Source organism: Vicugna pacos, chromosome 13, assembly GCF_048564905.1.
Source record: "Vicugna pacos chromosome 13, VicPac4, whole genome shotgun sequence".
NCBI classification, from domain to species: Eukaryota; Metazoa; Chordata; class Mammalia; order Artiodactyla; family Camelidae; genus Vicugna; species Vicugna pacos.
In genome coordinates, this window is record NC_132999.1 from 11,219,978 (window position 1) to 11,247,963 (window position 27,986).

Genomic DNA, 27,986 nt, shown 5'->3' on the forward strand with positions numbered 1-27,986 from the left:
GGACCTAACCTCATGACCTCATTTAATATTAATTACCATTTTTAAGACCCTATCTCCAAATACAGTCACATTCTGAGCTACTCAAGTTTAGGGCTTCAACATGAATTTTGAGGGGACACAATTCATCCCACAGCATATATATAACATAAAGTTGACCGTTCTCACCATTTTCAAGTATACAGTTCAGTGGCATTAAGCATGTTAACATTATCATATGACCATAACCACCTTCAGAACCTTTTTTATCTTCCAACACCAAAATTCTACCCATTGAATAGTAACTTCCCATTCTCCCCTTTTGCCCTTGACAGCCACTGTTCTACTTCCTGTCTCTTTAAAACAGTGTATTAAGACAGTTTTTTTCATCATTGGTGAGAGACGTCAGAGTTCCCCCAAATTAATTATTTTCACACTAATCTGCAAAGTATATACAAACTTTTACCTAGCTAAGAGGTTTTTTCAAGCTGTTAAATCATATGCAGAAGGGAAGTGTACACATTTTGTCCATATCTGTATGTCTGCCTTTTCATTGAGACTCCAGATTTCTCACCATCAGATTTTTTAACTGTAGCCCTAGAGATTAGACTATTCTTGTTTGACTGTTTTTCAAGATAATTCAAGGTTTCGATTTTTAAAATTTAATTATAAGTTGATAAGTTGATGCATAGTTTATAGGAAAAAAATGGTAAATGAAAGTTTAAGTGTGTTTAGGTCTTACTGTTTTGAAGTTTAATGTTTATTTGCTGTTTCAAAAAGGGTAAATAATTTTTTAAAAACATTTTTTCTAATTCTCCTTGTTTGAGGAGATATTTTTTACCCCTACTCTGCACTTTACTGTTTTATGCTGTGTTAGGTATGTGTTATGTCAACTCTGCATCTCATTGTAAATACAGGTATTAAAGAAAATATTTTTCATATAAAATAATCTCTCAGAGTTACTGTTGTCTTCATTTTATTCATATATTCATTCAGCAAACATTTATTGAGCCTTTATTATATAGTAAACATTGGATGTACGAAGAGGAATGAGACATGGTTTCTGTCTTCAAGGAGGTAAAAAATACCTAGATGGGGCTAAATAAATTATTATATTTGAAAGAAGAGTAAGCAAAGAAGTTGTGGCTGGTCCAACAGGAAACACAGTGGAGAAAATCAGAGTGTCATGGATCTGCAGGGCCCACTGGCAGGTGACCAGTAGTTGGATATGCCTGAAACAGTAGACTCGGGCATAGAGGAGTTGCTGGAGATGAGGCTTGAATGGTTGGAGCCAGGATTTGAAGACCTTTAAATGTTATAATAAAAAGGATACCCAGTGAACAGGGAGTTCTTAAACACTTTTAAGTCTCAGAATGAAAGACAAGATCTGAGAATATTAAATGATGTTAGGCAGTCTTATTACCTCGTAATTAAATGTAATCTGAATGCATCTATAGTTATGTCATTTAAAAATTATCATTAGGTAGTTTTTCATAGATTATTGACAAATACTGATTATTTCAAAATCTTGGATATATATTTTTAATATATTTCATACTTGGCACAGTATGAAATATTTACCTTATTTAAGAATAGTATTTACCTTAGCTTTGGTTTAAAAATTTTTTTTTTCTTTTCCAGCTATAAGGAAGACCAGATGGATGAGGAACTCATGGAACCTCTGAAATATGCTGAACAACTTCCTGTGGCCCAGATAATACACCAGGTTTGCTTTCCATTTCATTCTTTTGGAAGAAACAAGATTTTTAATCTCTGGAAAGTAATTGCTTTTATTAGGTTGTTCAGAATCAATGGCCATAGCTGAAAGGCATCCCAGGCCGTCTGTCCCTATTTAGACTCCACCTACTACAGCTGGAAGTCTCATTCAAAGCACAGTATTAAAAGGCTGCTTGCTGTGTAGCAGTAGAATTCTTGCTTATATAAAATACAGGGTAGAATCAGAATTATCTTTTGTGCATTACTTAACAACAAGACTTAATTTTAGAGAACTTTGATTTGAACTATTATGTATGGTACTTGTTCGTGACAAAGAAAAAGAGCTGAAAAAATATCATTTGGTATAATTTTTTTGAGTAGCTAAAATGAGAAAGCAGTCTCTCTGTACTTCCTCCGCCCCACCCCATTATCAGCTCTTGTAAAGTGGAATTCTAAATGTCATGTGGGTAATTTTTTCATTTCCAATTATAATGACTCTATCATTCCTTCTACATAACTATAATCTTAAAGAAGGCAATGTGGTAAGTTTTTAAACTTAGACTTTGTACTATAATTTTGACAGCATATGAAGTCTGCCCTGCTGAGCCAGAATCAAAGAATTTTAAAAATAGTCTGTTGGTGAGAGTTCTGGCCTTTAGATCTCTCAGATTTTTTAGGAGGTATAGATTGTAGGAGATATTAAAAGCCCTTAAATGTCAGAATTTCTCAGAATTTTAATGAATGCTGATTATTATTATGAGTCTTTCCATATGTCTTTGCCAGTCAAAAGAATTTTTTATTTAGCAGATATGGATTGATTAGAAGAGGTACTGGGTTGAGCTTATTAAAAGAAACAGGCTTTTGCTTTAAAATGTTGGCTATATAGATCTTTCATTGACAGTAAAATTGAATGTTAAAATTCTGTGAGAAATTACAAAAAATGATCAGAAATTTTCCCTTTTGGGTAGCCTATCTGTGGTAGATAATCAGGTCCAGTTTATATGTCAGGAATTCCCTAGTGTTGTCAGAGCTTAAATGACCTAACAGCCTGCAAATGTCACATTTAAAATTCTGTCTTCGTGCCTGACTCTCAGCATAAATGAATTAAACAGCAGAGCAGGCAGCAAGTCAATATGTTCTTAACAGTAAGAGTGAGCAATGAAACAGTTTGTGGTTTGTTCAGAATAGGTAAATAGAATCTGCCCAGAACAGTTCACCTAGAATAAAATCAGAAACAGGAAACAAGAATTAACCTTTAAGATGGTCGACCAGATGAAATGTCAATCTTAGTTTTTATAGAGTGAATGAATCAAGAAACTATGGTTTATGTAGCAGCTGCAGTTTGCTTCTATATACTGTATGAATTCACAATTTTCTTGGTATTATAAGAAGCTGTATTAATTTTAACACAAAATTCTAAACATTATAATGAAATTTCTATAGTACCTGAATTTATAAAATTTCGATTTTTAAGACACTTGCATAATAGGGATTTATTTTCTTTTTCTTTTTATTGAATAAAATTAATTCTGTTCTCAAAGGGTAATCAGAAAAGGTCATTGTTAAAGCAGACTCTTATTTATCCTCTAGTTACTTCCCTTTCCTGGCAGTACTACAATTTTGGAACTGTTACCATTGTCTATCCAAGTGGTCTTTAAGAAACGTGTGAGCTATGTTGCTAGCAGTTCACTTATAAGTGGATTATTTGAAAGCAGTTTTTTACCCTAAGAGAATAGTAGTATGCGTAATAATTAGGCCAATCCCACAAGACTTTTAAATCTGTAATATATCTAAATTATAGCATTACTCTAATATTTATCTAACCTCCACCTATAATAGTATGTTTTTATGTTTTTATACTGTAAGTAGCTGTTTTTCTTTTAATCCTGAATCATGCTTTACTTATACCTAGCTTGGGGCATGTATCATTTTTATTTAAAATAATGTTATTTATTCACCTGTCTTGTGCATACATACATATGTATCTTCTATTTGATTGTCTTTCTGGATATCCTTGATTTCTTGATATTCTTTTCAGCGTCTTGCCTTGTGCCATGTATGCAGATATCCAAATGGATGGAGATATATATATATTATTAAGGGTACAGTGAGAGCTAGAGCACCTCTTTTCCCTACTACCCAGGCATCAGAAGCCAGGGCCTCTCAGTGGCAGCACACTTTAGAAGATGATGGAGAGGAGGAGCTAGGGACAGGGGCTGTAACATGAGGAGCAACTTCAGAAATAGGAGAGGAATGTGTCTCAGTCATTTCAGTAATTGATTTCTTGTGTATGTTACTTAAACTGCATTTTACAATGAGGAGCTAAGCAAAATTTCAGTGTTGCCATTTTATACTGCCAAATTATTTATCTTTTTTAGGGGTCCTAGCAAATATGATTGCACATCTAGGAAATCCAAGAGACTCAAGTTATAAGCAATAGAATTAATAGAAGAATCTGGTGAGATGGACAGTTATAAGATAAATAAACTGATAGCTTCTCCATATTTGCAGTAAGCACACAAAATGGAAATGGGAAAATTTTTCTTTTGCAATGAAAGGAACTATAAGATAACTTAGGAGAAAATTTAACAAGTAAACCATAGGACCTATATCATAAGAATCATGGAAACACACCATGTTTCATAAGCAGAAAGTTATTCCAAATATACTTGACAGGTCAAGGAACTTAATATCATAAAAATATAATTTCTCCCAAATTAGCAATTCTAATTAGAATGGAAGCAAGTTTTTTAATGTTAGAAAAAATGCCCACATAGTTCATGTGGAAGAATATCCAATAATAGCCAGAGAAGGTGCATAAAAGAGAAATACACCTGCCTTACCGTATATCAGAACACAGCCACTAGAATTATATAAATGTATGTGGATAAAGGAATTGGTAAGTGGGTTAATAAACACAATGAAAGAGTGGATTTTGAGTTTAATTTATTATAATTCACAATAGGAAGTACATTTTACATATATAATGACCATTGATGTACATGTTTGTGTGTGTGTGTTAAAAATTGGAAATAAAATTTTTATGAAACACTACACTACATATAATGCACACTGTTTTCTTTTTCTATTTTTTTTAAATGGCAAATAAAACCTACTAAATTGATTTCAAAAGCAACGAATAGTACTGACGTGTGACTTGAAAGATACTTGAATAGAGAATCCAGAGGAAAAAATTTATTATGTATGATCATTAAATATATGATTAAGATGGTACTCCATTTCAGTAGGAAAATGGTTAACCTTCTATTTCATACTATATAATATGAGATAAATTTTGTGTAAAGACTTAAAGTAAGGTAAATAAATAAACATTTTAGAAGAAAGTTTCGGCAACTGCATTTTGAATCTGGACGTAGGGACGGGCTTCCTAGTGAACACATAAACCAAGAAGACATGTTCACCTCTGTAAAAGTGGGGTATTTCACGTAACACAAGATACCAGAGTGTTAAAAGCCTAGTGTTAGAATCAAGACAAAATGTTTACAAACAAGACAGTTAAATTGGTTAATACCTAAAATATACACGGGACTCTTGGAAGTTTACAGAAGGCAAACAAAACAGCTCAATATAAAAAAAAGAAAAAAGAGATGAAAAGCAGTTCAGAAGAAAGCAAACTTAACTAGCCAATGAATGAAAGAAACTCTAAAACTCAGGAAGTGTACATTGCAAATTAAGTGAAATTATTTTATGCTCATCAAATTGGCAAAAATTAAAATGACACTTTGGAAAACAGTTTGGCAGTTCCTCAAAAGGTTAAACATAGATTTATCGTATGTCCCAATGATTCCAACGTAAGTATATAAAAACACAGAAAATGCATCCACACAGAAACTCGTACACGAATGAGCATAGCAACATTATTCATAATAGACAATAATTGGAAAAAACACTAATGTTCATCAACTAATGGAGAAACAAAATACAGTGTATCCATACAGTGGACTGTTATTAGTGCTAAAAGGGGAAGAAGTACTGACGCATGCTACAACATGGGTGAACCTTGAAAACAAACAGTGTGTTAAGTAAAAGAAGTCAGTCCCAAACGACCACACAGTGGCCTTCCATTCATATGAAATATCCAGAATAGGCAAATCTACAGAGATAGAAAATCGATTCGTGGTTGTCTAAGAGTGGGATGAGGTGGAGGAATGGGGAATGGCTTCTAAGTGGGTGTAGGGTTTCTTTTTTTGGAGTGATAAAAACCTAACCTTAGTGGTGATCATTGCATGACTCTGTAAATATACTAAAACCATTGAATTGTACACTTTGAAAGGGTGAATTTTATAGTGTATGAATTATGTCTCAATAAAGATATTTTAAAAATTAAAATCACCCATTTCTGGTATGGATGCTAAGATAAAGGTACTTGTTTACCTTGTTGGTAGGTATCGAAATTATTCCTACCTTTTTTAGAAGGCCATCTTGCAGCATCTCTTCACATTTAACATATAAACCCTCAACCCAATAGTTCCACTCATGAGAATATAGCTCATACTACTAATATATAAATAAAAGTACCTACATATAAGGACCTCAGTGCATTGATATTTGTAGTAGCATTACTTGTGGCCACAACAAATTGGAAATGATGTGAATACCCCTCAGTATGGCTCCCTGGTACTGAAAGATTCAACGTGTTCCTCCAAATGAGATATACTGTTACAGTGTGTGGTTCTGGATTGGCATCTGTCTCTTCTGATAATTGCTGTGATGGCTGGTGTGCACAGCACATCTGTTAGTATTTAACACACTGTGTCTCCACGTGGTTGCGTAGCTCTAGCAATGTTACAGGAAGAGAACAGAGTAGGTAATGAGAAAGACTGGCTTCTTGTTTGTTGTCATTCCTTCTCTATCCTTTCCCCTCTCTTTGGTCTTCTAACTTTCTCACTATTCTTTCTTGCCCCTTTCCCCCATTTTTCCCTATTTCATTCTTATAACCTAAAAGTTACATGAATTCTTCCCAAATGTTGGTGAGTGTTGTTACTATTTTTGTTGGAAAGTGAATTAAATGCCGTGTCTGATACATTGTAGATACTGGATACATAAGGTGACCTTTGTTGAATTTAGTGGTCTTTGACATGATGACTAAGAAGCAAAGAGGGTTAAGAGATCACTAAAGGTCCCAAAGTGCTTGTTGATAGACCTGTATGATTCTCAGGTTCCTTTCATAGCCAACAGAGGTAGTATTTATTAAACATTTCTGAGTAGGTATGCAAATTGTAGAATTCATTATACTTACAATTTTAGCAATCTAGTGGTCTTGCAACAAAATGAAAAAAGCCTAAATTGCATGGGAAAGTGTAAATTGCAATTACTGGTGGAAAGAGCATTACTATATATGAAAGCACAACTAATCCTTTTAAGGATTTATGAAGTTAGGACATAGAATATTATGAAGACAGAAAAATACATACAGAAGACAGTGATTTAGTTACCTTGCATGCTTATGTTGATAATTTTTCTTTAAAGGTGATTATTTTTTCCTCTTCATCTGTTTACTAGGAAGGCAGGTACAGAACTAACATCCTGAGACAGGTTTGGAGAGAAGAGGATTATTTTTCTATATGCATAATTTTACATTTACTTCAGAGATGTTGATTTTAAAATTAAACCGTTTTTAAAAAATACCTGAAATGTACTATTAAGATTTGACATATGTGACTATACTATGGTACTTCTGTGGAAAGTTGGTATTATTTTCTTTGTAAAAAGAATTACATGCAAATGAGTCAGAAAACTTTTTTCTTTCTTTCTTTTTTTTTTTTTTAAAGAATAGATTCATTTCATTTTATTTAAAGTCTATTTTGTCTGAAATCAGTACTGCAACACCTACTTTTTTGGCTTTTCCATCCTTTCACTCTCAATCTATATGTGTCCTTTTCCCTAAAGTGGGTCTCTTGTATGCAACATATTGAAGGTTCTTGCTTTATTATCCAGTCTGCCACTCAGTGTCTTTTGACTGGAGCATTTAGTCCATTAACATTTACAGTAATTAATGATAGATGTGTGTTTATTGCCATTTTGAACTTATCTTTGCAGTTGATTTGGTATTTCCTCTTTGTTCCTTCTTCCTTTTGTGGTTTGGTAAAGGTTCATTTCATTTTAATTTGTAAACATAAAAAGTTGATTAGCACTATGTAGAGTTTATTGTGTTATAGAATAATGATAACTAGGGATTTAAAAAAAATAACCAAACACAAGACTTTTAAAAAGAGAAATTTGTATATAGTTAAGAGTAGTATATTAGTCTCAAATACAGATGTTACCTAGACTTCCTTTTAAAAAAAGTAAAATATGTTAGAAAGTACTGAAAAGTGACAAGGTCAGTAATTAATATATAATTTAACTGTTATCATAACACTTTTTTTTAGTATCATTTGATGATGCATGTGTTTTATTTTTTAAAATTTTATGTCAAAAATCAGTTTTAGTTAGCCCTGGCAAATATTAAAATATTTAGGCCTGTACTGTTTAGACATACAAAGTGGCACTAATACAAAAATGTAGGTAACTCTTATGTGCAAAATAGATCTGAGCTGAATAGGTGAAATAAATCACCTAGCCAGCCTCGAAATCCCTGTACATGTATGGATTATGTAAATGATAAAGCTCACATTCACAGATCATTGAGAAGTTAAAGGATTATTCAGTAGATGATGCTGGGACAATTAATTAAGTGATTAATTGCTTGCAGTGGGGGAAGGCTAGATTCTTGCTTTATAACACATGGAAAAAGAAAATTCTAACTGGATTATAAATCAATGCAAAAAATGGAAAATATCAAAACAATTAGAAAAGTATATTGGTAAATATTTATTGGTTTTTATGAACTATCCTGGTAATGTAACAGCTATTAATAACATGATTTTCAAAAACATCTTCTATAAAAATGATGATAAAAAGCACATTTTTATAACTCATTCACCACTTGCCTGTACTGTTTATCTGTTCTCCACCACTGAAGACATCTTGATAGGTAGTGGTTTGTCCAAAGTTGCAAGAAAAATGAGTGTCAAAGAGCCAGAATGATCTCTAACTTGTGTGAGTGGACCTTGAATATTTGAGAATTAGCTATACGCAACTGAAATAAATAATCAGCAATTAAATCAACTAGACAAATACACAGTTCTTTCACAAGTCAAAGTAATTTAGAGTTCATCACATTTAGAAAGTAAACATCTCTAATGAATATTAGTCATTTGACCCTTTGTATAGCTTTGAATATTAAGGTCTTGGTAGTAATTAACTTTACCCCCTTTGCATTACAGCTTTATCATCTTAGTTACTAAGACAAAAGCCTTCAGGAGAGTTTTTGGTTCTTCACAGAAAGTATATTTTTTCTTTTAAAATATTTTTGTATAGATAGTAAAGACTTCTTAAAATATATTTTAAATTTTTATTGAAGTATAATCAGTTACAATGTATCAATTTCTGGTGCACAGTACAGTATCCCAGTTATGCATATATATACATATATTTGTTTTTTTATTTTTTCATTGAAGTTTATTGTGAGATATTGAATATAGTTCCCTGTGCTATACGGAAGAAATTTGTTTCTTTACCTGTTTATATATATAGTGGTTAACCTCTGCAAATCTATTTTTATTTTATTAACAGATACCATGACATAATCATGATGGCAGTTCTAAATTAAGTTTTGGTCTTTTTAAATTTATTGTAATTTTGTAAACGTGCCAAATATAAAGAATGTTTTCATTTTCTGCATTCCATTAAATCAAAATGTATCACATAACTCCTGAGATTTTCTTAGATCCTCTGACTGATTATATTTGTCTTAAGGGTTAAGTGTGGACCATAGTATCGGGGGCATAAATGTACTTTGGTCGAGGATGGTTGGTGCCTTGAATAAATGTTGACTTTCTGGGGGTTGAGGCAAAAAATACTGGAGGTGAGGCGCTGGACCATTTTCCACCTCTGGGAAATGGAAAAGTTATGTGCTTCTTGAATAGTTCCCTAGCTATGTATTGGTACTGACTTTTCTGGTAGAAATCTGTACAAGGAAGAAAAAGTACATTATACAGCGAAGAAAATAGAACCAGATCACTCATACCCATTGCATCCCATGCTTCTAGTAGGAAGGTTTTAATTTATAGTACAATAACATAAGTTAACATTTTAGTTAAATAAAAAAGTGAGGAAATACGTTGTTGTTTTTATCAATAGACGGTTATGTGCCTGTCTTAATAAATTTGACAGCAGTTAAACTCAAGGATCCATTAGAAGCAGTAGCAGAAGTACCATGAGGAAAAAAGAAAATAAAACATAAGATGATCTCTTCTCATATAGATTCAGAAATTGGCTGTTCAGGTATAGACATATAAAAAAAAAATACAGTGCCCTTCAACTTCATGCTATACACTTGGCAGTAGTTAGATATCGACTAGCAACGATCGAAATAGTGTAACTAGGAGTTATTTAATCTGTCATCTAAATTGACCTGAAATCACCTTAATGTGCTTCCCAATAAGAGTTGAGATTATCAGTCACTTCAAAACTGATACAGTCATGTCAGAGAAGTCATATTTTATATTAAAGGAGTCAATACCTTTAGTTACAGATTTGTAACGTTTAAGATTAACTTTCATTTCACTATCCTAATCATCTTTGGTGGGTAATTAGCATAGTGTATTTAATTTATAATTTCTGGTAAATTTTAGATAAGCACAGATTTCTTTCGAAGATTATTTTTACTTTGGTCTACATTTAGATGTATTTACCTGACCAAGGTGTTCAGTTGTTTGGTTTTGTTTGTGTGTCTTTCTATTTACCAGTTCTGTCTCAAGGGTTTTTAATACCTTGTGAAAACAGAATAATATACATGTTACCTAATTTTGGTTACTTAAGAGGTTTTTAGTTTAAAATGTGCCAGTAGACATTTAATTTTGTGGAATAAACATGTTTACTTTTAGATAGTGTTACTAAATCTATAATATTGCTAGAGAGAAGTGTAATAATTATAGATATGTTAGGGACTAATTCTGTATTTTGTTCTTCTAAATAGCTATATCTTTTATACCTAAAATTGTTGTTTGTAATAGAGTAGATTTAACTGACATTTTAACAATTAATTTTTAAGAGTTTCAGATGTCTTATTTTACTTCTTTCCTTGTACATCTCAGTCGGCTGTTTCTGCCAAAAATAAAATAGTAATTTTAATAACTATAAATCTTAGCCTGCTGTCTTCAATTAGTATAGAAATAGAAAAGGACTGTTTAAGAACACTGTCATTGATTAAACCACAGACAGGGCCTTTATCCAAGGGGAAGATTATTATAAGTAGAGTATAGGAAAAATAATTTTAAGACTTGTTTTTATTTGCAAATATGTGAGGTATTTTTATAGTGACTACCATGACTAAAAGTGACTGCTTTCTTTAAAAATATTTTCTCAAACTTCATAGATAATTTATTGTAAAAGAAATTTAGGTTATAATCTTTTTAGGTACAAGCAAATGGTGTTCCAAAAAAAATTAATTTGACTGAAACTAACTTATTTCTCCAAATAATGATTTCATTTAAAAAGCACAAAGACAGGCTTCCTAATCTGTTCTTTAGACTATGTATTTCAGAAGAGAAGGTGTCACAAACGGACATGTCCACAGAACAAAAACTGACTCACACTTACGGTTACCAGGGATTAATGGGGTTGGGAAGGGATAAATTCAGAATTTGAAAATTGCATCTCTTAAGGAGTGATGGAAATGTTAGCTATCTTGATTGTGGTAGTGGTTTCATTGGTGTTTACATCTATCAAAATTCACCAGAATGTACATCTGAAATATGTGTGGTTTACTCTACAGGAACCATACCACAATAAAGATGTTTAAAAAAAAAGAAAAAAAAGAAGGGAGAGAAGGTGTCAGTCCTAAGACTTTAACGTTTAAAAGCATTGTGGTGGTTCTTTTGGGAGACCGATATTATAGAAGTTAACAAAATTCTGCTTAAAAACAGGGAGTTGGAATTTAACTTTTCCTTAAACGGGGAAGTAACAAAAGCTCATTCTAGTAATTTTCAGTTTTTTTCCCTTAACTGTTTACTCATTTGGAAATAGTTGTATAATTGGAGACAAGCATTATTCATTATTGGTGTATTAGTAGGGGTTTTGTCTTGGTTTTTTGGTAGGAAATAAAATGTGACTTAAATGGGCTTTTTAGAGTTTTAGGCAGACTAAGTTGTGATAATTAATTTGACATTTTTTGTATCAGTGAGAAAATTTTCCTCATGGTTTGAAATCATAAAATAATGTAAGAAGTATGCTGATTTCTCATGACTTTCTTAGAATCTTCTTATTCTCAATGTTAGATGATCTTCTAGAATTTTAAAAATCTAGCCAATCCTTGCATCTGTTGGATGGAATCTCACCAAAATGTTGCCCTCTAAATCATGGAAAAGACCTCGTGTACTCCTTAGAGCAATCTGTTCTATGAACTGCCTGTTGGAAAATTTTCTTATATCTAATTGGAAACAATTTTTTTTTAAATTGAAGTATAGTTGATTCACAGTGTTATTCTGGTGTACAGTGAAATAATCCATACATAGATACATTTTTTTCTTTTTCATATTCTCTCTGTTGTGGTTTATTACAGGATATTGAGTATAGTTCCCTGTGTTTTATAGTAGGACCTTGTTGTTGATCTATTTTATATATCCTAGTTTGTATCTGCTAATCTCAAACTCTTAACTTATCCCTCCTCCTCCTCCTTTCTTCTCTGGTAACTGTAAGTTTGTTTTCTGTCTGTGAGTCTGTCCTTTTTGTAAATTAAGTTAATTTGTGTCATTTTTTAGATTCCACATAAAAGTGATATCATATGATATTTGTCTTTCTCTGCCTGACTTACTTCACTTAGGATGATAATCTCTAGGTCCATCCATGTTGCTGCAAATGGCATTATTTCATTCTTTTTTATGGCTGAGTAGTATTCCGTGTGTGTGTGTGTGTGTGTGTGTGTGTTTGTACACCACATCTTTATCCATTCATCTGTCAATGCACGTTTAGGTTGCTTCCATGTCTTGGCTCTTGTAAATAGTTCTGCTATAAACATTGGGGTGCATGTAACTTTTCAAATTAAAGTTTTCTCCAGGTATATGCCCAGTAGTGTGATTGCTGGATCCATATGGAACTCTTATCTTTAGCTTTTTGAGAAACCTCTATACTGTTTTCCATAGTAGCTATACCGATTTATATTCCCACCAACAGTGAAGGACAGTTCCAAATCCTAGTAGTTTTTAAGGTAACCATTTATATGTAGAAATACAAAGTAGAGCATATGTGTGCAGAAGTATTTTTTGCTTTAAGTTATCATATTTGCAATGGTTTCGCAGGCAGTTGTACCTGCCTTCCTGTGCCAGTGTAAAGTGGAGGTTGAGGCATGTAAAGATGCATTCACGTATGCTTTATTTGCCACTTGACCCCGAATAGCTAGGAGAGCAGCACTCGGAAGAGCCAGTATCTCTGGGCACATGCCTGGTACCCATTTAGTCCCTTCTCTTGCTCATATACCAAACCTGTCTTCCTCAGTTCTACCCCTAAATCGTAACACCAACTATATCCAATGTGTGCTCTGTAACTCATTAGTCTTGTGCTTATTTTAGTTGCCCCATAATACCTGTGGGGTAAGGGAGCTGCCTAGAGGGGGAGGAGCCCGAACACGTTCCCAGAGGAGTCCTGCGGTGCAGGGGCAATATATGGTAGTGAAGAGCGCTGACTCTGAAACCAGACTACACCACGTTTCAGTCCCAGCAACCACCTACTAAAGCTTCTAGTTTATGACTAGTCAGAGTACTCAATCAGTCTTTTCATGTTTAAAATAACATAATGTCTCAGTGCTGTTGGAAGGATTAAGCTAGATAGTAAATATGGAGGTTTTACCATGGAGTGGAGCTTTGGGTCAGCACTCCGTAAGTGATAATCATGGTTATGGGTAGCAGTGGCACTTTTGTAATAATTGAATTTTCCTCATTTGTAAAACAGAGTTGCTGTTGTCACTCTAGTTTTTATAATATACGTCTTCCATTTATCACATTCTACTTTAAATATTATTGTATTATTTCATGGATAAATAAGACCCTTGTAATGATCTATTCTTAATTCCTCCCTCCCATCCTTTGTGCTGTTGTTGTCATGCGTTTTGATTCTGTATATTTATGAACCCCACAGTGCATTTTTGTTTCAAACAGTCAATTATCTTTTAAGGAAATTTTGAAATGAGGAAAAGTATTTTTATACTTGTTTGCCGATTTACCATTTCTATCTCTCCTCATTCATTTGTGTAAGTGTGAATTTTCTTTCTGCCTGAAGAACTGCTCTGAACATTTCTTAGATTGTAGGTCTGCTCTCGGTATGCCTTGTAGGATAGGCATCGGTGTGCTGCCCTGTAGTATCGGACCGCTGCAGTGAAGTCTGTTGAATTCTCAAAGCTTTTGTTTTACTGAATGATGTTTTAGTTCACATTCATTCTTGAAAGACTTTTTTTCACTTGGCACATTTTCCCTTGAATTCTAGGTTAGCAGTGGTTTTCTTTCAGTACTTTAAAGATGTCTTTCCATTGTATTCTGGTCTCAATGGTTGCTGACAGCACATCTTCAATCATTCTTATCTTTGCTCTGTAGCAGGGGTCAATACAGTTTTTCTTAGGGGACCAGGTAGGTTTGTGGGTCATCTGGTCTTTGTTGCAGCTACTCAACTTGGTGTGGTGTGAAAGCAGCAATAGATAATATGTAAATCAGTGAGTGTGGCTGTGTTCTCGTAAAACTTTATTTGTAAAAGTCATGTGGCTCATCTGCTGTAGTTTGTTGAATCCTGCTCTGTAAGAACAAGTCTTTTTATCTGACTGCTTGTAAGGTATTCTCTTTATCATTGTTTTACGGCATTTCGATCATGATATTTGCATGCTTTTCTCTGTTTCTTCTGTTGGTGTTGAGCTTTGTGGTTTTGGTGGCTTATAGTTTTTATGAAATTTGGAAAAATTTTAGTCATTATTTGTTTTACATGTTCCTCCCTCCCTCCCTAAGACTCCAGTTGCATAGATGTGATCCTGTTTGATGCTCTGCCACGATAGGCATGTCCTTGTCTCTGTTTATTCTTTTCCCTGCTCTTTTTCTTTCTGGGCTTCATTTTGCTAACTTAATGCTAATTATTTGTAGTGTCTGATCTACTGTCAATTTCACCCAGTGTATCTTTCATTATATGTATCATATTTTTCATTTCTAGAAACCCTATAATGAGTCTTACTTCTGTATTCTGTTTATCTCCTCATATATTCATGTTTTCCATTACCTCTAATTTGTAATAGCTGTCTTAAGAGCCCAGTCTACTAAATCCATCATCTTTTTCATTTATGCATCTATTTCAGTTGATTGATTTTTTTCCTGGCTTCAGGTGATATTTTCCTCCTTATTTCCATGCCTTCTTTTTTTAAATGGATGCTAGATATTTTAATTTTTATTGTTGTTGGCTGTTGCATTTTGGACTTTTGTTTTATTCATGTAGCAAGTATTAGATTTTGTTTAGGGTCAGTTTGATTCCTTTAAGGACTGCTTTTAAGTTGTTTTACCCAGATCCAGAGCAGTCTTTTTTTGGGGGTGGGAGTGGTGGGAGATAGCCGCACTGTCTCTGATTTATTCTGGTTTAGCCCTGCTATAAACTGTGGCCTGTTGCTCTGCATGTTATGAGTCCTGGGAATTATTTGGCCTGTTGCTTTTGGTGTTTTGCTTCGTTTTCCTGTCCAAGCTTCTTGTTATGCATGCCCAGATTCGAACTCTGCCAAAGATTCAGGGAGATCCCTCTGCAGATCTCTGGAGCTTCCTCCACTCCAGTAGTCCACCCTGAAAATTCTAGCCACCAAAACGTCCCTGAATTCTAATCTGTGTTTCCTCAGCTCTGCATCACTGCCAGGCCTTGTCTAGGGCTCTGTCTGTGTCCTTGTGCTGCAGCTTGGAAATGGCCTTCAGGCAGAAAGCTTCAGCAACTGAAGGAATCATCTTACTTGTTCCATTCTTTCAGGGATCAGAAAACCGCTGCAAATTTGCAGATTGTCCAATATCTGAAACCATTGTTTCTTACCTTTGGAATGATTATTTAGTTGTCCAGAGTGGCAGATAATTCTATAGCATTTAATCCCACATACGCAGAAGTGGAACTCTGATTACCTTTTAACAGACACAGATAGATACTGTTGTTAAATAGCACCTTTGTGATTTATTTGTGGGGACAGTGAGTTATTTCTCTTAGTTAAGAACTGAAAAATAGACTTATTTATTGCAAACTTCAACTTGTTTTACACATTTTTAAATGAATATTTTTAAACTTCTCGTTAGGGATTCTTAAAATAGATTGTGTTATTTAATTTGTGCAATTCTTAATTTTTTCCTTAACTCATAAAACCAAGAGTATAAAGTAGTAAATTAATAGTCTATTGTATTTGAATATTTTACATTTTTTATTTTCAAGAAGAAAATAATATATAACTAAGACAAGTTAATTACTCTATTCTAAGCTTATGAGACCTTGTAGAGGTTCAGAAATGGATATCACAAACAGACCAAAATGTAGTAGAATCACACCTGTAAATTAACTATAGTGTAAGATATAAACCAAATGTCAGTGATGCACAGAGAAGAAAGTAATTCTTACTGAGGTTTGAGAACAGGCTTCACCTGGAGGTGATATTTGAGCAAGGTCTTGGAGAATAAATACGTATGAAAGAGTAGGAGAAATTAGTTTAGAATATTTCATTCTCTTCTATTGTTTTAAACATACAAAGTTAATATCTTGAAAAGGTTTTCCATTCGGAGAATAGGTATGAGAGGTAATGAATACTTTCAAGATTTGTTTGTTAATTAGTTTTCTGTAGGTATGTAATGAATTTAGTGATGTAAAAGCATTTATTATCTCACAGTTTCCATGACTCAGGAGTCGAGGCACAACGGAGCTTAGTCCTGTGCTCGGGTTATAACAGGGCTGCAGTCAGGGTGTTTACCAGGACTGCAGTCTCACCTGAGGCTCAGCGTCCTCTCCCAGGCTTGCCGGTTGTGGCAGATCTCAGCTTCCCGTTGTTGTGGAACCGACTGTGCGGCAGGCCCTCAGCTCCTAGAGGTTGCCTGCCATTCCCTGCCTGTGGCCCAATCCGCAGCATGCTGTTTGATTCTTAAAGACTACCAGGAGAGCGTCTCAGCTACTTCTAGTATATGTCTCTGCCTTGTGTCTCTGATATCCAGACCCTCTTTTGAAATGCTCACCTGATTAGGTCAGCCCCTCCTCCTAGGATAATCTCCCTTTTGATTAACAGAAAGTCACTGATTTGGGGAACCTTATATCTTCAGAATCCCTTTATCTTTGTGATACAGTGCAACCTAATCAAAGGAGTGATATCCCACCAAATCACAAGCCCTTTCCACACTCAAAGGGAGGGGACCATACAGGGCAGGTCCACTGTGTGTACGTAGGGTGAACAGGGCATGTACATGTATGTATACAGGGAAAGGGAATCGTGGAGAGAGGACTGAGAATTCTGCTGACCACTGTTTGATTTATACTGTCAATATAATTTGAAGAGTACAAATTACATTTTATAGAGAGGAGATGGATAGACTAGGAATACTTATAAACTACTACTGATTCAACAGTTGAAAACAAATAACTAAAGAATCTTCTAAAGTAATTATAACCTCAGTAGATTGGGGTTTTTTTTGTTCCTTAAAATATAGTTCAACTCATCTGATAAGCTCATTATATTTGAAGAAAAGAATCTCGTTAAAACTTTGTCAGTTTTCCATTTGCTTCCCAATAAACATCTACAATTTTTTAAATCTTCAGTTTTTTCTTTTTATGTAATTTTAATACTTAGATCTATTCTCTGTTAACTGTTCTGAAGTTCTGTTGTGATGTTGTCCTAGCAACGTGAAAGCGAGATTGAGCGCTGTTCACAACTGGTGGTGTGGTGTTGCTAAGCTACCTATCTTTTTAATTTGAAATATTAGGCATTTCAATAATAGGTGCCCTTAAGCTTTAAGTGTTTGCTCATGACGCGTTGCAGTGTTTTATGTATGCTTTTCACTTCTGTACTATAGCTATTATTGTGAAAGTTTTTTTTAAAAAAGGAAAGTATATTTTAATGGCAGTCAGTAGAGTACCTTAACTACATAAAATCAGTCATTTTCTGAGAAGCTCTAATATGGACACAAATGAAATTATAAGCTATACTTTAGTATGAACTTACCTCAAATGCAAGTGTACTACCAAATGCAATAATTATACCAGTCTGTCATTTGATTGTAAATAAAATCATTGTAGAATGCCTAAAATATTACCTAGACTTGCTTTAAAAATAGCAATGTTTTTACACTCCAGGAAGATCATTAGATTCATACTGAAAAAGCACTTTATTATATTATGTTGCTGTCATGCTATTCACGTTACCTTTTCTTAAAGCAGGATATCAAATGCTAAGTGGCATTATTGCCGTGCATCTAATTTGCAAAAGATGAATATATGCAGTGTCTTCTAGGTAGGCTCTTTTTATAAAAGTTTTTCCTGTATATTCCCCTTTCCTCCCATAAAAATAATTCAATTAATTTCTTTCTTCGAATCTTTTCATATTTCATACTCAGCTTGCATCTTGCTTTTGTTTTCTTATTATTACAGTATAAACATCTGTACAAACCATTAAAATTGAAAACATTTTTGATGACTAATTACATAAATGTGCAATATTTCTCCTATTATTATCTATATAGTTTCCTGTTTTTATTATCTAAATAACACTGAGAAGAAAATCTTGGTGCCAAACCTTTGGCAGCATTTCTGAGTTCCTTACAGTAGGTCCTAGCTAGGAGTCTAACAGATTCTAGAAATGAGAAGATACGAACACTGTAAAGACTTCTGAACATGTTAATAGATACTGCCCTGAAAAGTTGACCATTCTTGTTAGTATTTACTAGTTTAGTTTTAAAAAAGAGGAAGAAGTAGTTAATACATTATTTTTATTGTTTTTAATGATTAAAGGTTGTATTTTTTCAAATGTTTATTAGTCATTTATAATTATTCTTTTGTAAGAATTTTCATTTTCCTGTCCCATTTGTAGATAAATTCGTGTGTCTTTTCTTACTGATTTTAGGAAGATCTTCAAGTACTGAATTTATCCCCCTTTCTGTCATATTTTCCCATTTATTTGCCTCTTAATTTGATTTATACACTTTGTAAAATACAGAGCATTCAAAGGCTTCTTTTAAAAATCTTTCCACCTTTTCTGTTTTCATTTATTGCTTTTAGACTTATAAATCCCTTTACTGCGCAGATCCTTCTACATTTTATCTCTTTTTACTGTGTTCACCTGTGGGTGGTCGCTGGCTAAGCTCTCAGAGGCATCTCATTGTCTCAAATCCCAGCATGCACCAGGCATTCACAGAATGAACCTCCCTGACCCTGATGCTTGCTACTCCCAAACCACACCCATCCTTTCAACAGGGTTTCCTAAGGGCCCTCTGGGCTTGGCAGTGAACAGAGCAGATGCAAATCTCCACCTTCCTCCTGCCAGTGAGGCTGAGGCATCACCCTCCTCCCAGAGCCTGTCTTTTCTCACGTGACTTTGCTCCACGTGCCACTGCTTGGGTGCTGTCTCCTCCTCTCCACCAGCCCAAACATGGCACCTCATTCAAGGGCCAGCTCATCCTGACAGTAGCCACCCACCTGGCAGTCCCCTTAATAACTTGCAGGCCCTTTGACTTGTGTTCTGCTCTCCACAGTGAGTTCTCTTGAAACTTGTCTCCACTGGAACCATTAACATAGCTGTCATTATGATGTATTCCTGGGTGCCACTTTACAAAAGTAATAAAAGGTTTCTTTTGCATCTAATATTTTTATATCTAATTCTAAACCATGTGAAGTGTATTTTGATTTATAGTGTTTGGTTAGAAACAAAACTGATTTTTTCCAAATGTTAATCCATTGTTGGAGGACCAGTAAGAATATCCCCTTGCTCATTGATAGCTCTTTTATCATACACCTAATTCTCGGATACTGGGCTAATCGCCTACTTTCTATTCTGTTGTATTGATCTTTTCTATTTTGCATCAAAACAACATTATAGATTAGCTTTATCACATCCTTTTCGATATTCAGGACTGTTTACCCCTCTATAGAGCAGTATAGATTATTTACCTTACATCTCATACTGTGGGTATCCCTAGATATTTTATGGCATTTTTTTTCTGATATTGTGAATGAAATTTTTTTTTCTATTCTGTTTTCTGAGTCGTTTTTACTGGCACATTGGAAGGGTATTGGTTTTCTTAGGTTTATCTCAAATCTGGACTCTTTATTCTCAATAATTATGCATTGATTTTGTAGAGTTTGTTGATAACTCATCTGCAAATAATGAAAATTTGCTTCTTCCTGGAAGTTGCATCTGGATTGGCTGCAAATTCCAAAGCAGTATTCACTGATAATAGTAGGTATTCTTGTCACAGAAAATCTAAAATCATGGTTAAGGAAAAACAGTGGTCAACTTTCTATTAAAAATAAAATTACTGTTAAAAACAAATCATCTTTAATTATCCTAGATTAGATTAATTGCTTTGTGAATTTACCATGGGTAAGATACATCAGAATTTGGGGAGATGTTCATTTCTCTAGTGGAGGGTGGTGGTGGGGGCAACATCTGATTAACACCAATTGCTAACCAGCTTTAAAAGGAAGGGAACTAGACTTGAGGTCTAGATTGCAGTTGGGAGGAGGGAGGCTCGAGGAAAGTGAGGTGAGTTAGTCTCTAGATGCCCCCACTTCATTTCCTCGGGAGCAATTCCTAGCGTGGTGGCAGGTGGAGTCAGTCTCCTTCCAGGAAGACTGTAAAGGGAGCTGGAAATGAGCATAACGGCAGCTCCTGAAAGTAAGGGGTGGGTGGCAAGAACACTTACGAAATGTGCCTCTAGAAGACACTGTAGTGGCTTCATCAGAGTCTGGCTATGCATAGTGTTCAGGTGTTGATGGGTGTTTGTTGAAGTCTTTACTGTGTGAAATTTAGCTCAGATGAGTTAGTGGGACTGGATTCCTCATTCTAGGAGGGTCTGAGGGGCCATTATCATGACAGGCCCCCCTCACCTCAGCTAAGTTCGCAGTGGACAAGGGGTTGATTAGCTGCCCTTCCTGCTGGTTTTATCTATACCATTGTTGCAGAAACCTGAAGCCACGAGTCTGTAGATGGAAACTATTTTCTTATGATAGTAAAGGATCAGGGTGTTTCCTTCCACATTCTCACCTCAGTGGGTGTATTCATAGCTTTTGATGCAAAACAAACCACTCCAAAACTTAGTGGCTTAAAACATCAACAGTTTATTTGGCTCATAATTCTACAGGTTGGCAATTTAGGCTGAGTTTAACTGGGAATTTCTGTCCTTAACTGGGCTCCTTCATGGTCTGTAGTCAATCTTGGGTTGGTTAGATATGGGAGTTGGCTGGTTGCTGGCTGGCCCCACCTGGCATCTTTTCCTCCAGAAGCCTCATCTCAGTTTTTTTTCTCATGGTGGTAGCAGAGGTCTGAGAGAGAGCAGAAGCAAGCAACGCCTCCTGAAGCTCGTGTTGGAACGAGGACACTGGTGCTTGCTTTCTGTTGGCCAAAAGGAGTCACAAGGCCAGCTGAGTCATGGTGGGAGGATGTAGAGTCTGCCTCTGGATGAGAGTGACTTTGAAGCAACGTATTGCCAAGGGTATGGACACAGGGAAGCATGGGGAATTGGGAGGGTTTTTTTTGCCATCAGTCTACCACAATTAGGCAAATGAAGGACTCAGAGATGTGCTTAGGACACTATCTTCTTCGCCAGTGTAGATTTTAATTTTGCTGTTACAGAATTGTCACCCAACTCCCTCTTTATCTCAACCTACCATCCTTATATCTTGTATTGTTTTTCTCTTTATATTATTTATTTGTTGTTGGCTTCCTGTGCATTTTTATTCAAGTTCATGCCAAATAAATTCTTTTCTAAAATTATCTAAATTATCTTTTGTTTCCTTACTCAGGGCTGTATGCTCTGTAGGATATTTCTTCCTCAGGTGTGGGAGTACATTTACTCACGGACCTAACATTGTTTTTTTCTTTTTCTTAGAACACTGTTGGAATTTGCCAACAGAGCACGCGGTTGCTTCTCACTGTCTGCTTAGATCTGAATGCCTTCTCAGATCCGCATTTGAAGAACAGGCTGTTACACATTTCCCAGTGACTGGCAGGCAGTCATCACACGTGGTTCTGCTAAGATGGCTGGGGTTGTCTGTTCCCCTGCTGTGTGTGCCTGGTTTTGGGGCTCTTTAAAACAATGAAGTATATGGGAAAACTGTATTTCTTGACATATACCATTAAAAGGATTTTCCCTGTATTTTCTGTTCTTGGCAGAGATTTTCATTTGGATGTGGAGCCACCTTAGAAGCAGTGAACCGTTGTCAGTGGCCCTCTGCCTTCTGACATGCTCTGTCCTGGGAATTGTATTTAAAGGGCTGTGGAAAGAAGTTGCCCTTGGTCGGTTGGGAGGGAGTTACACTGCTCTGGCTGCCCCATAAAGCCATCGTCTGCTCTGTAAATTCTGTTTCTCTTAAACAGCAGGCAGAAAAAGGGAGAGCGCTAAAGTCTCTTTCTCAGCTGACAGAATTACTGTGTTTCACAGAGCAAAGCAATCCTTTGCATCATGTGTACTGATCAGAAAGCTGGGCCACTATTAATTTGTTTCTAGACCTAGTTTCTAGGACTTTCAGGTAGTGAAATTGAGGTTTCTCATCAGAGTTTCGATTACTTTTAGTAGGGTGTGCTCTTGTCTCTTTCTCTGTCTTTTTATGCGTTTTCCTGAAAAGACGGGAGAGGCTATGCTGGGAGAATTCTACATAGTTGCCACGTTAAGCTCAATTAATTAATAACTCATTTTCCCCTTTTTTTGTTAATCAAATATATGTAATGATATACAGTAAAAGTATTTGCAAATGCAAATGGCAGTTTTGAAAGGCTGAGATTTGCTGCTTTCATTAGCTAGTACGGTGTTGCAATGTGAATACATACACCATTCCATAGTAATTTTGGAGTAATGACATGTATTTCTTAGTCCTCCATTGTTGCTTTCAAAGTTTGCTGTCGGGGAACGTATCTCTAGCACTTTGCTTTTCTCTCCGGTCCTGTCCTGGGCGTCAGTGGTCTACATGTGGGACGTGTCTAGTTGAAGGATCAGGAAGCAGTGCCTCCAGAACCCTCCGAAGCAGTTTTTGGAATAACAGACCAAAGCAGCTCTCAGGCCCGTCTTTGGAGAAGTGATAGTTACTGCCCAGCAGTTATCTCTGACAGCTGCCTCTGGCTGCTAAGTAAAGCGACCGCCTCAGGCAGTCCGTCTCGTTGGAAAGTAACTAGAGTTTCTACAGGTATAGAAATAAGATTTGCTATTAACTACTTGATAATTATTTCAATAATGTCTAATGAATCATAGAGCTTAAATGGTGTTCACCATTTTTTTTAACATGACTTGGTTGAAACACCACCTGGCAGTTACAGGTGCTCGTGAATCCTTGAAGGTTCACACCTCCTGAACTCTGAGCACTAAAATTCATTAAATTGGTTTATGGAACAATTTGTATATATCATAGCCGGTTCTTCTACAGGCCAGGGTTTACTTTAATGCCAGATTTTGACAATATTTATTTAACCTTTTAAAAGTAATAACCTGTGTGCGTTATTACTAGTCTGGGTAACTGGTAGTAAGTCTAGACTTACTGTGGTGAATGATTTTCAAATGTTTAGAGATATCAAATCACTATGTTGTACACCAGAAACTAACATAGTGTTTTAGGTCAGTTATAGTTCAAACGAATAAACAAACAAACACATAGAGAAAGATTCTGATCACATTTATGGTTATGAGAGGTGGAGGGCTGTGGAGAAGGGGAGTTGGATGAAGGTGGTCAAAAGGTAGAAACTTCAAATTAGTAAGATAAATAAGTACTAGGGATATAATGCACAAGAGGGTTAATGTAATTAACACTGCTGTAAGTTTTACATGGAAGTTGTTAAGAGAGTTAAATCCTAAGAGTTTTCGTCACAAGGAAAAGAAAAAGAAGTCATTTTTTATATCACATTACAGTTGTTTCAAACATCTCAAAATGTTTACCCTTAGCATGACTTTGAAATTATTATACGCATTTTAATTTAAAAAATTACGTGTTACTATGTCAAATTTTGTTTTTTTAAAGGTTTGATAACTGCAATTTCAATATAATAATTCATTTCCTTTATTTAAACAAAAAAGAAGAGGAGAGGATTGCCTAATTGAAAATCAGATATTTGCATAAATAACTTCTCTATTTATAGAATTAAAAGAAAAGCAGAATTTCTTTCTAGGAAAATACTCTTTGGAATTTTGTTAGTGAGTTTATAATTTTGAAAACATTAGGTAACTACTAGATATTTTAAAGCATAGATAATGAACATAAGTAACTACAGAATTATGACAGTGAATATATATTAATGGCATGGCCCTTACTGATGAATCCTTGTTGATGTGACTTGCTTTGAGCTTTTTTTTCTTCCTTCCTTCCTTCCTCCCTCCCTCCCTCCTTCTTTCCTTCCTTCTTCCCTCCCTCCCTCTGTTCCTTCACACCTTCCTTCCTTTTTTTCCCATGTGATGATTTGGGGATTGACTGAAGAGCATTTAGGTATGCCGATTATGTAAGGGAAAGCCAAACTATAAGATGTGGAATCAAGTATACTTCAATTAGTCAATCAGTAAGGAAAAAAAGATGTAGAATCGTATAAGAGATTTATAAGCCTTTCTGGAATCTAGTTTATACGGTGACTAAAGCAAATTTCTCTTCACTTTAGTCTTTTCTAAAGTATGATTGCCATATCATAACTATCCTTACATCTTAGATAGTAATTCAGAAAGCAGAACTCATAACGAGATCATAGTCACAGCCCTTCCATTTCAGGGCCATGATGTAGCTGTTGAAATGACAACAGAATGGGAAAGACTGATCTGCCTTTCCTTGCTTCCTTGCTGGGCAGAGAAGCATACATGACACTGCTGGGTGTTGAGGAATGGAGAAGAGCATGTACAAGGGACTCGGCCAGACTTTGTCCCCTGGAAGTTTGCAGGGAGGTAAATGAAAAAGGAAAGTGTAATAGTAGATAGGAGTAAATGTAGGAGGGGCTGCACATTCCAAGAAAAGAACTTATCATCTGGGAAAATCTGGAGAAGTTGACATTTGAGTTAGTAAGCTTTGAGTAGGCAGACTGGAGTAAGGAGCACTCTACCTCAAGGGAGTAACATGACCAGACTCAAATATTTGCTGACTGTATGAAAAAGTGGAGTCGGGTAGCGTTGCTTTTGTACTGATTTGGTCAGTGTATTGTAAGAGTGTCCTGTGTGTGCCAGGCACTGGGGCAGGTAGGTGCTGGGAATTATAGCTCGATGACCCTCGTAGAGCCACAGTCTTAACAGGAGAGACAGATAAAACAAACTAATGGGTATATAAATACAAAGTGAAAAAGGACTGTTAGACTACTGAATAACGTGGGTGAAGAGAGTGGTTGGGTAGGGTAGTCAAGGAAGGCCCCTTTGAGGAAGCAAAATGCCATTTGAAACTGACCTCTGTAAGAACCACTTTGGGATATTTACCCTGTTTGAAGTCTTTGCCGTTGCTGCTGTCCCAACACAGTAGCCCAGGACTGATTCCAGGTGCCCTGTGGTTACTCAAGTCCCTTACATAAAACAGTGTAATGTTTGCATATAACCTATGCACATCCTCCACTGTACTTTAAATCATCTCTAGATCACTCATAATACTTAACACAATGTAAATGCTATGTAAATAGCTGTAAATATAATGTAAATCCTATGTAAATAGTTACCAGTGTGTGGCAAAATCAAGATTGCTTTTTAGAACTTTCTGGAAACTTTTTCCCCTATATTTTCAATCCGTGAATGTGGAAACTGCAGATAGAGAAGGCTGACGGTACATTTAGTTTGTCTAACTTACTCCCCCTTAAAGCACAACCTGTCAGTTTCCTATTTTCCATCAGTATTTATCTATTGTTGAATTATTTACTTATTGTTAAATTTATAATGTCATCCTTGTTTTGCAGAAACCAAAGCTGAAAGATTGGCATCCTCCTGGGGGTTTTATTCTGGGATTGTGGGCACTTATTATCATGGTTTTCTTCAAAACTTACGGAATCAAGCACATGAAGTTCATTTTCTAGATGCAACGGTGTATGAAGACTCCGTGGATGACTACAACCTTGGATAAAAATTTATGTCGATACATTTTTAAGGATGCATTGCTCTGTGTGACTTGGCAGAAAGATAAGGAGACTGTAAATTTGAATGTTTTGTAACCTAAGGAAGAATCATTGTTAGTGCAAGTGCTAAATGACACTAAATATATTTCAGTTTTTTCATTTTGAGTGTTATTAAAATATTGGGACAAAGAGACGAGAATATACTCACTGGCTTTTTTTTTTTTTTTTGAAATTTTCCCCTTATTTTATCCCCTTTTCATTTGGAAAAAAAAATGTGAAGACATTAAATTCTCACTAGCAGGAGTAACTTCTGTTAGTATTTTTGTGTATGTTCTTCCAGCCTCTTTCATAATTTTTTCCCAAAATAGAGAACATACCACATTGTAACCTCACTTGTCGTTCGCAGTGTGTTGTCAGCCCTTCCCCTCTCCCCGGGTGTTCCCGGGAACACGTGGCGTATGGCTGCATGCTCTCTGCTTTATGAATGTACCGTGATTTACTTAACACTCTTCTGGAACAGAACCACTTACTTTGCTCCCAAGATTTTCCTTTAATGTGTTAAGAGTTTACTGTCAGCTAATCTTGGAATTCTGCAGCTAAAATTGTAAGTAAATATGAAAAACTAATTTCTTAATCTATGGTACTGGCAGTCTCCAGGACCTTATTTACTGTCAGTTTATGGGGAAAATGTAAGGTCTTTGCGAATTTTACCGACTGCTCAAGAAAAATAAACTCTATCGTTTTTCATTTCTAAGCATTCTGTGAGCATCTAGAATTGATCACCTCCTCTTCGGTTTCCACGTTGAAAAAGATGTTTCAATTCTGTTTAAGGTATATACCTTGCCCCCTGGCTGGATCCACACTTTTCCTGGGCCAGTCCCATAAAATGGATGGACTGTGTGAAAACTCCAGGCTTGTGGCCCCGTCTTCACGTCTGACTGATGTGTCGCATGAAGCCTTTTTCCTGCTCTCTGACAAGACGCAAGAGCTTGTCTCCCCAACACTGATTGTTTGCATCTCACCAGCCGTCTTCGTGTCTGTCTCGTAACTGAAAATGGTTTGAGAATGTGCTTTGCTTTCAGCCCCAGATACTGTTTCTTCACATATAAAGGGGAGAAGCCCTGAAAGCTGAGCACTCATGTCCCGTGAGATACTTTCCCATGTTTAATCTGTTTCATCCAGGAGCTTCTGTGTTAATCTTATTCACTATGAAGATCTGTTTTGTAATTGTGGGTAACGTTCAGAAGACAACTCTTCCTCCACAATAAAACCTCCTAAAATTAATATTCCTTAGAGTTTGTTTTCCTTTTAGCAACTTAAAATATTACCCTTTAATTATATGCAAAATGGCCATGCTTTTCACAGGCATAGGATTAACGGTGTCATCTCTCAGGTTAGAACAAACGATACTGAGGCTTTTTGCCAGCTCTGAATCTTCATTTTAATTGATCTTTTTATCGGTGTACTAGACACCCGAAGAAGAAAAATTTTTATCTGATTATATGGAGAAGGATCTTTTTACACATAGAGAGGGAAACAAACTTAAATTCAAATAGCTGAATCACAGTAGCACTAAGAGACAAAAAACGGTTGACCATGTCCCCCTCCAAACGCTACGTAAGGTCATGAACACTGGTGGGGGAACTCCTTTGAGCCGTAAAGGAAGTATGATTGTTCTTGAGCCAAAGTAATTTAGTTTAAATATAATGAAATATACCCTGATGGTAAAGACTCCTGGAAAGTGAAAGGATTCCTCTTCACTGATTGTAGAAGGTGCCCTTCTTAGTTAAAACCAAACTAGGAAAAGCAGCGCTAGATATAATATACAGGATTAATTATTTTTCAGACAGAGTTTCAAGGGCAATTTTTTCTCTGTTTCATTATTGAATTTTCAGAAGATAGTTAAAGCTTTTAAAGCTTAAAATATGTTAAATGTTTAGCTCATAACCATAATCTTTTTACATAAAGTCTATTCTGCCTTCAATAGTAAGTC

The 27,986-nt window shown here is 35.5% G+C and overlaps 1 protein-coding gene across 1 annotated transcript in view; it reads left to right on the top strand.

Annotated features, from left to right (window-relative positions):
- The window catches only part of PIGK (phosphatidylinositol glycan anchor biosynthesis class K), an 85,775-nt gene extending 58,498 nt beyond the window's left edge, over positions 1-27,277 (top strand). Inside the window, exons 10-11 of the mRNA XM_031683505.2 lie at positions 1,618-1,702; positions 25,838-27,277. Coding sequence (XP_031539365.1) covers positions 1,618-1,702; positions 25,838-25,954 — 202 coding nt within the window. The 3' untranslated portion in view covers positions 25,955-27,277. The remainder of the gene's footprint in view (positions 1-1,617; positions 1,703-25,837) is intronic.
- The last annotated feature ends 709 nt before the right edge of the window (positions 27,278-27,986 follow it).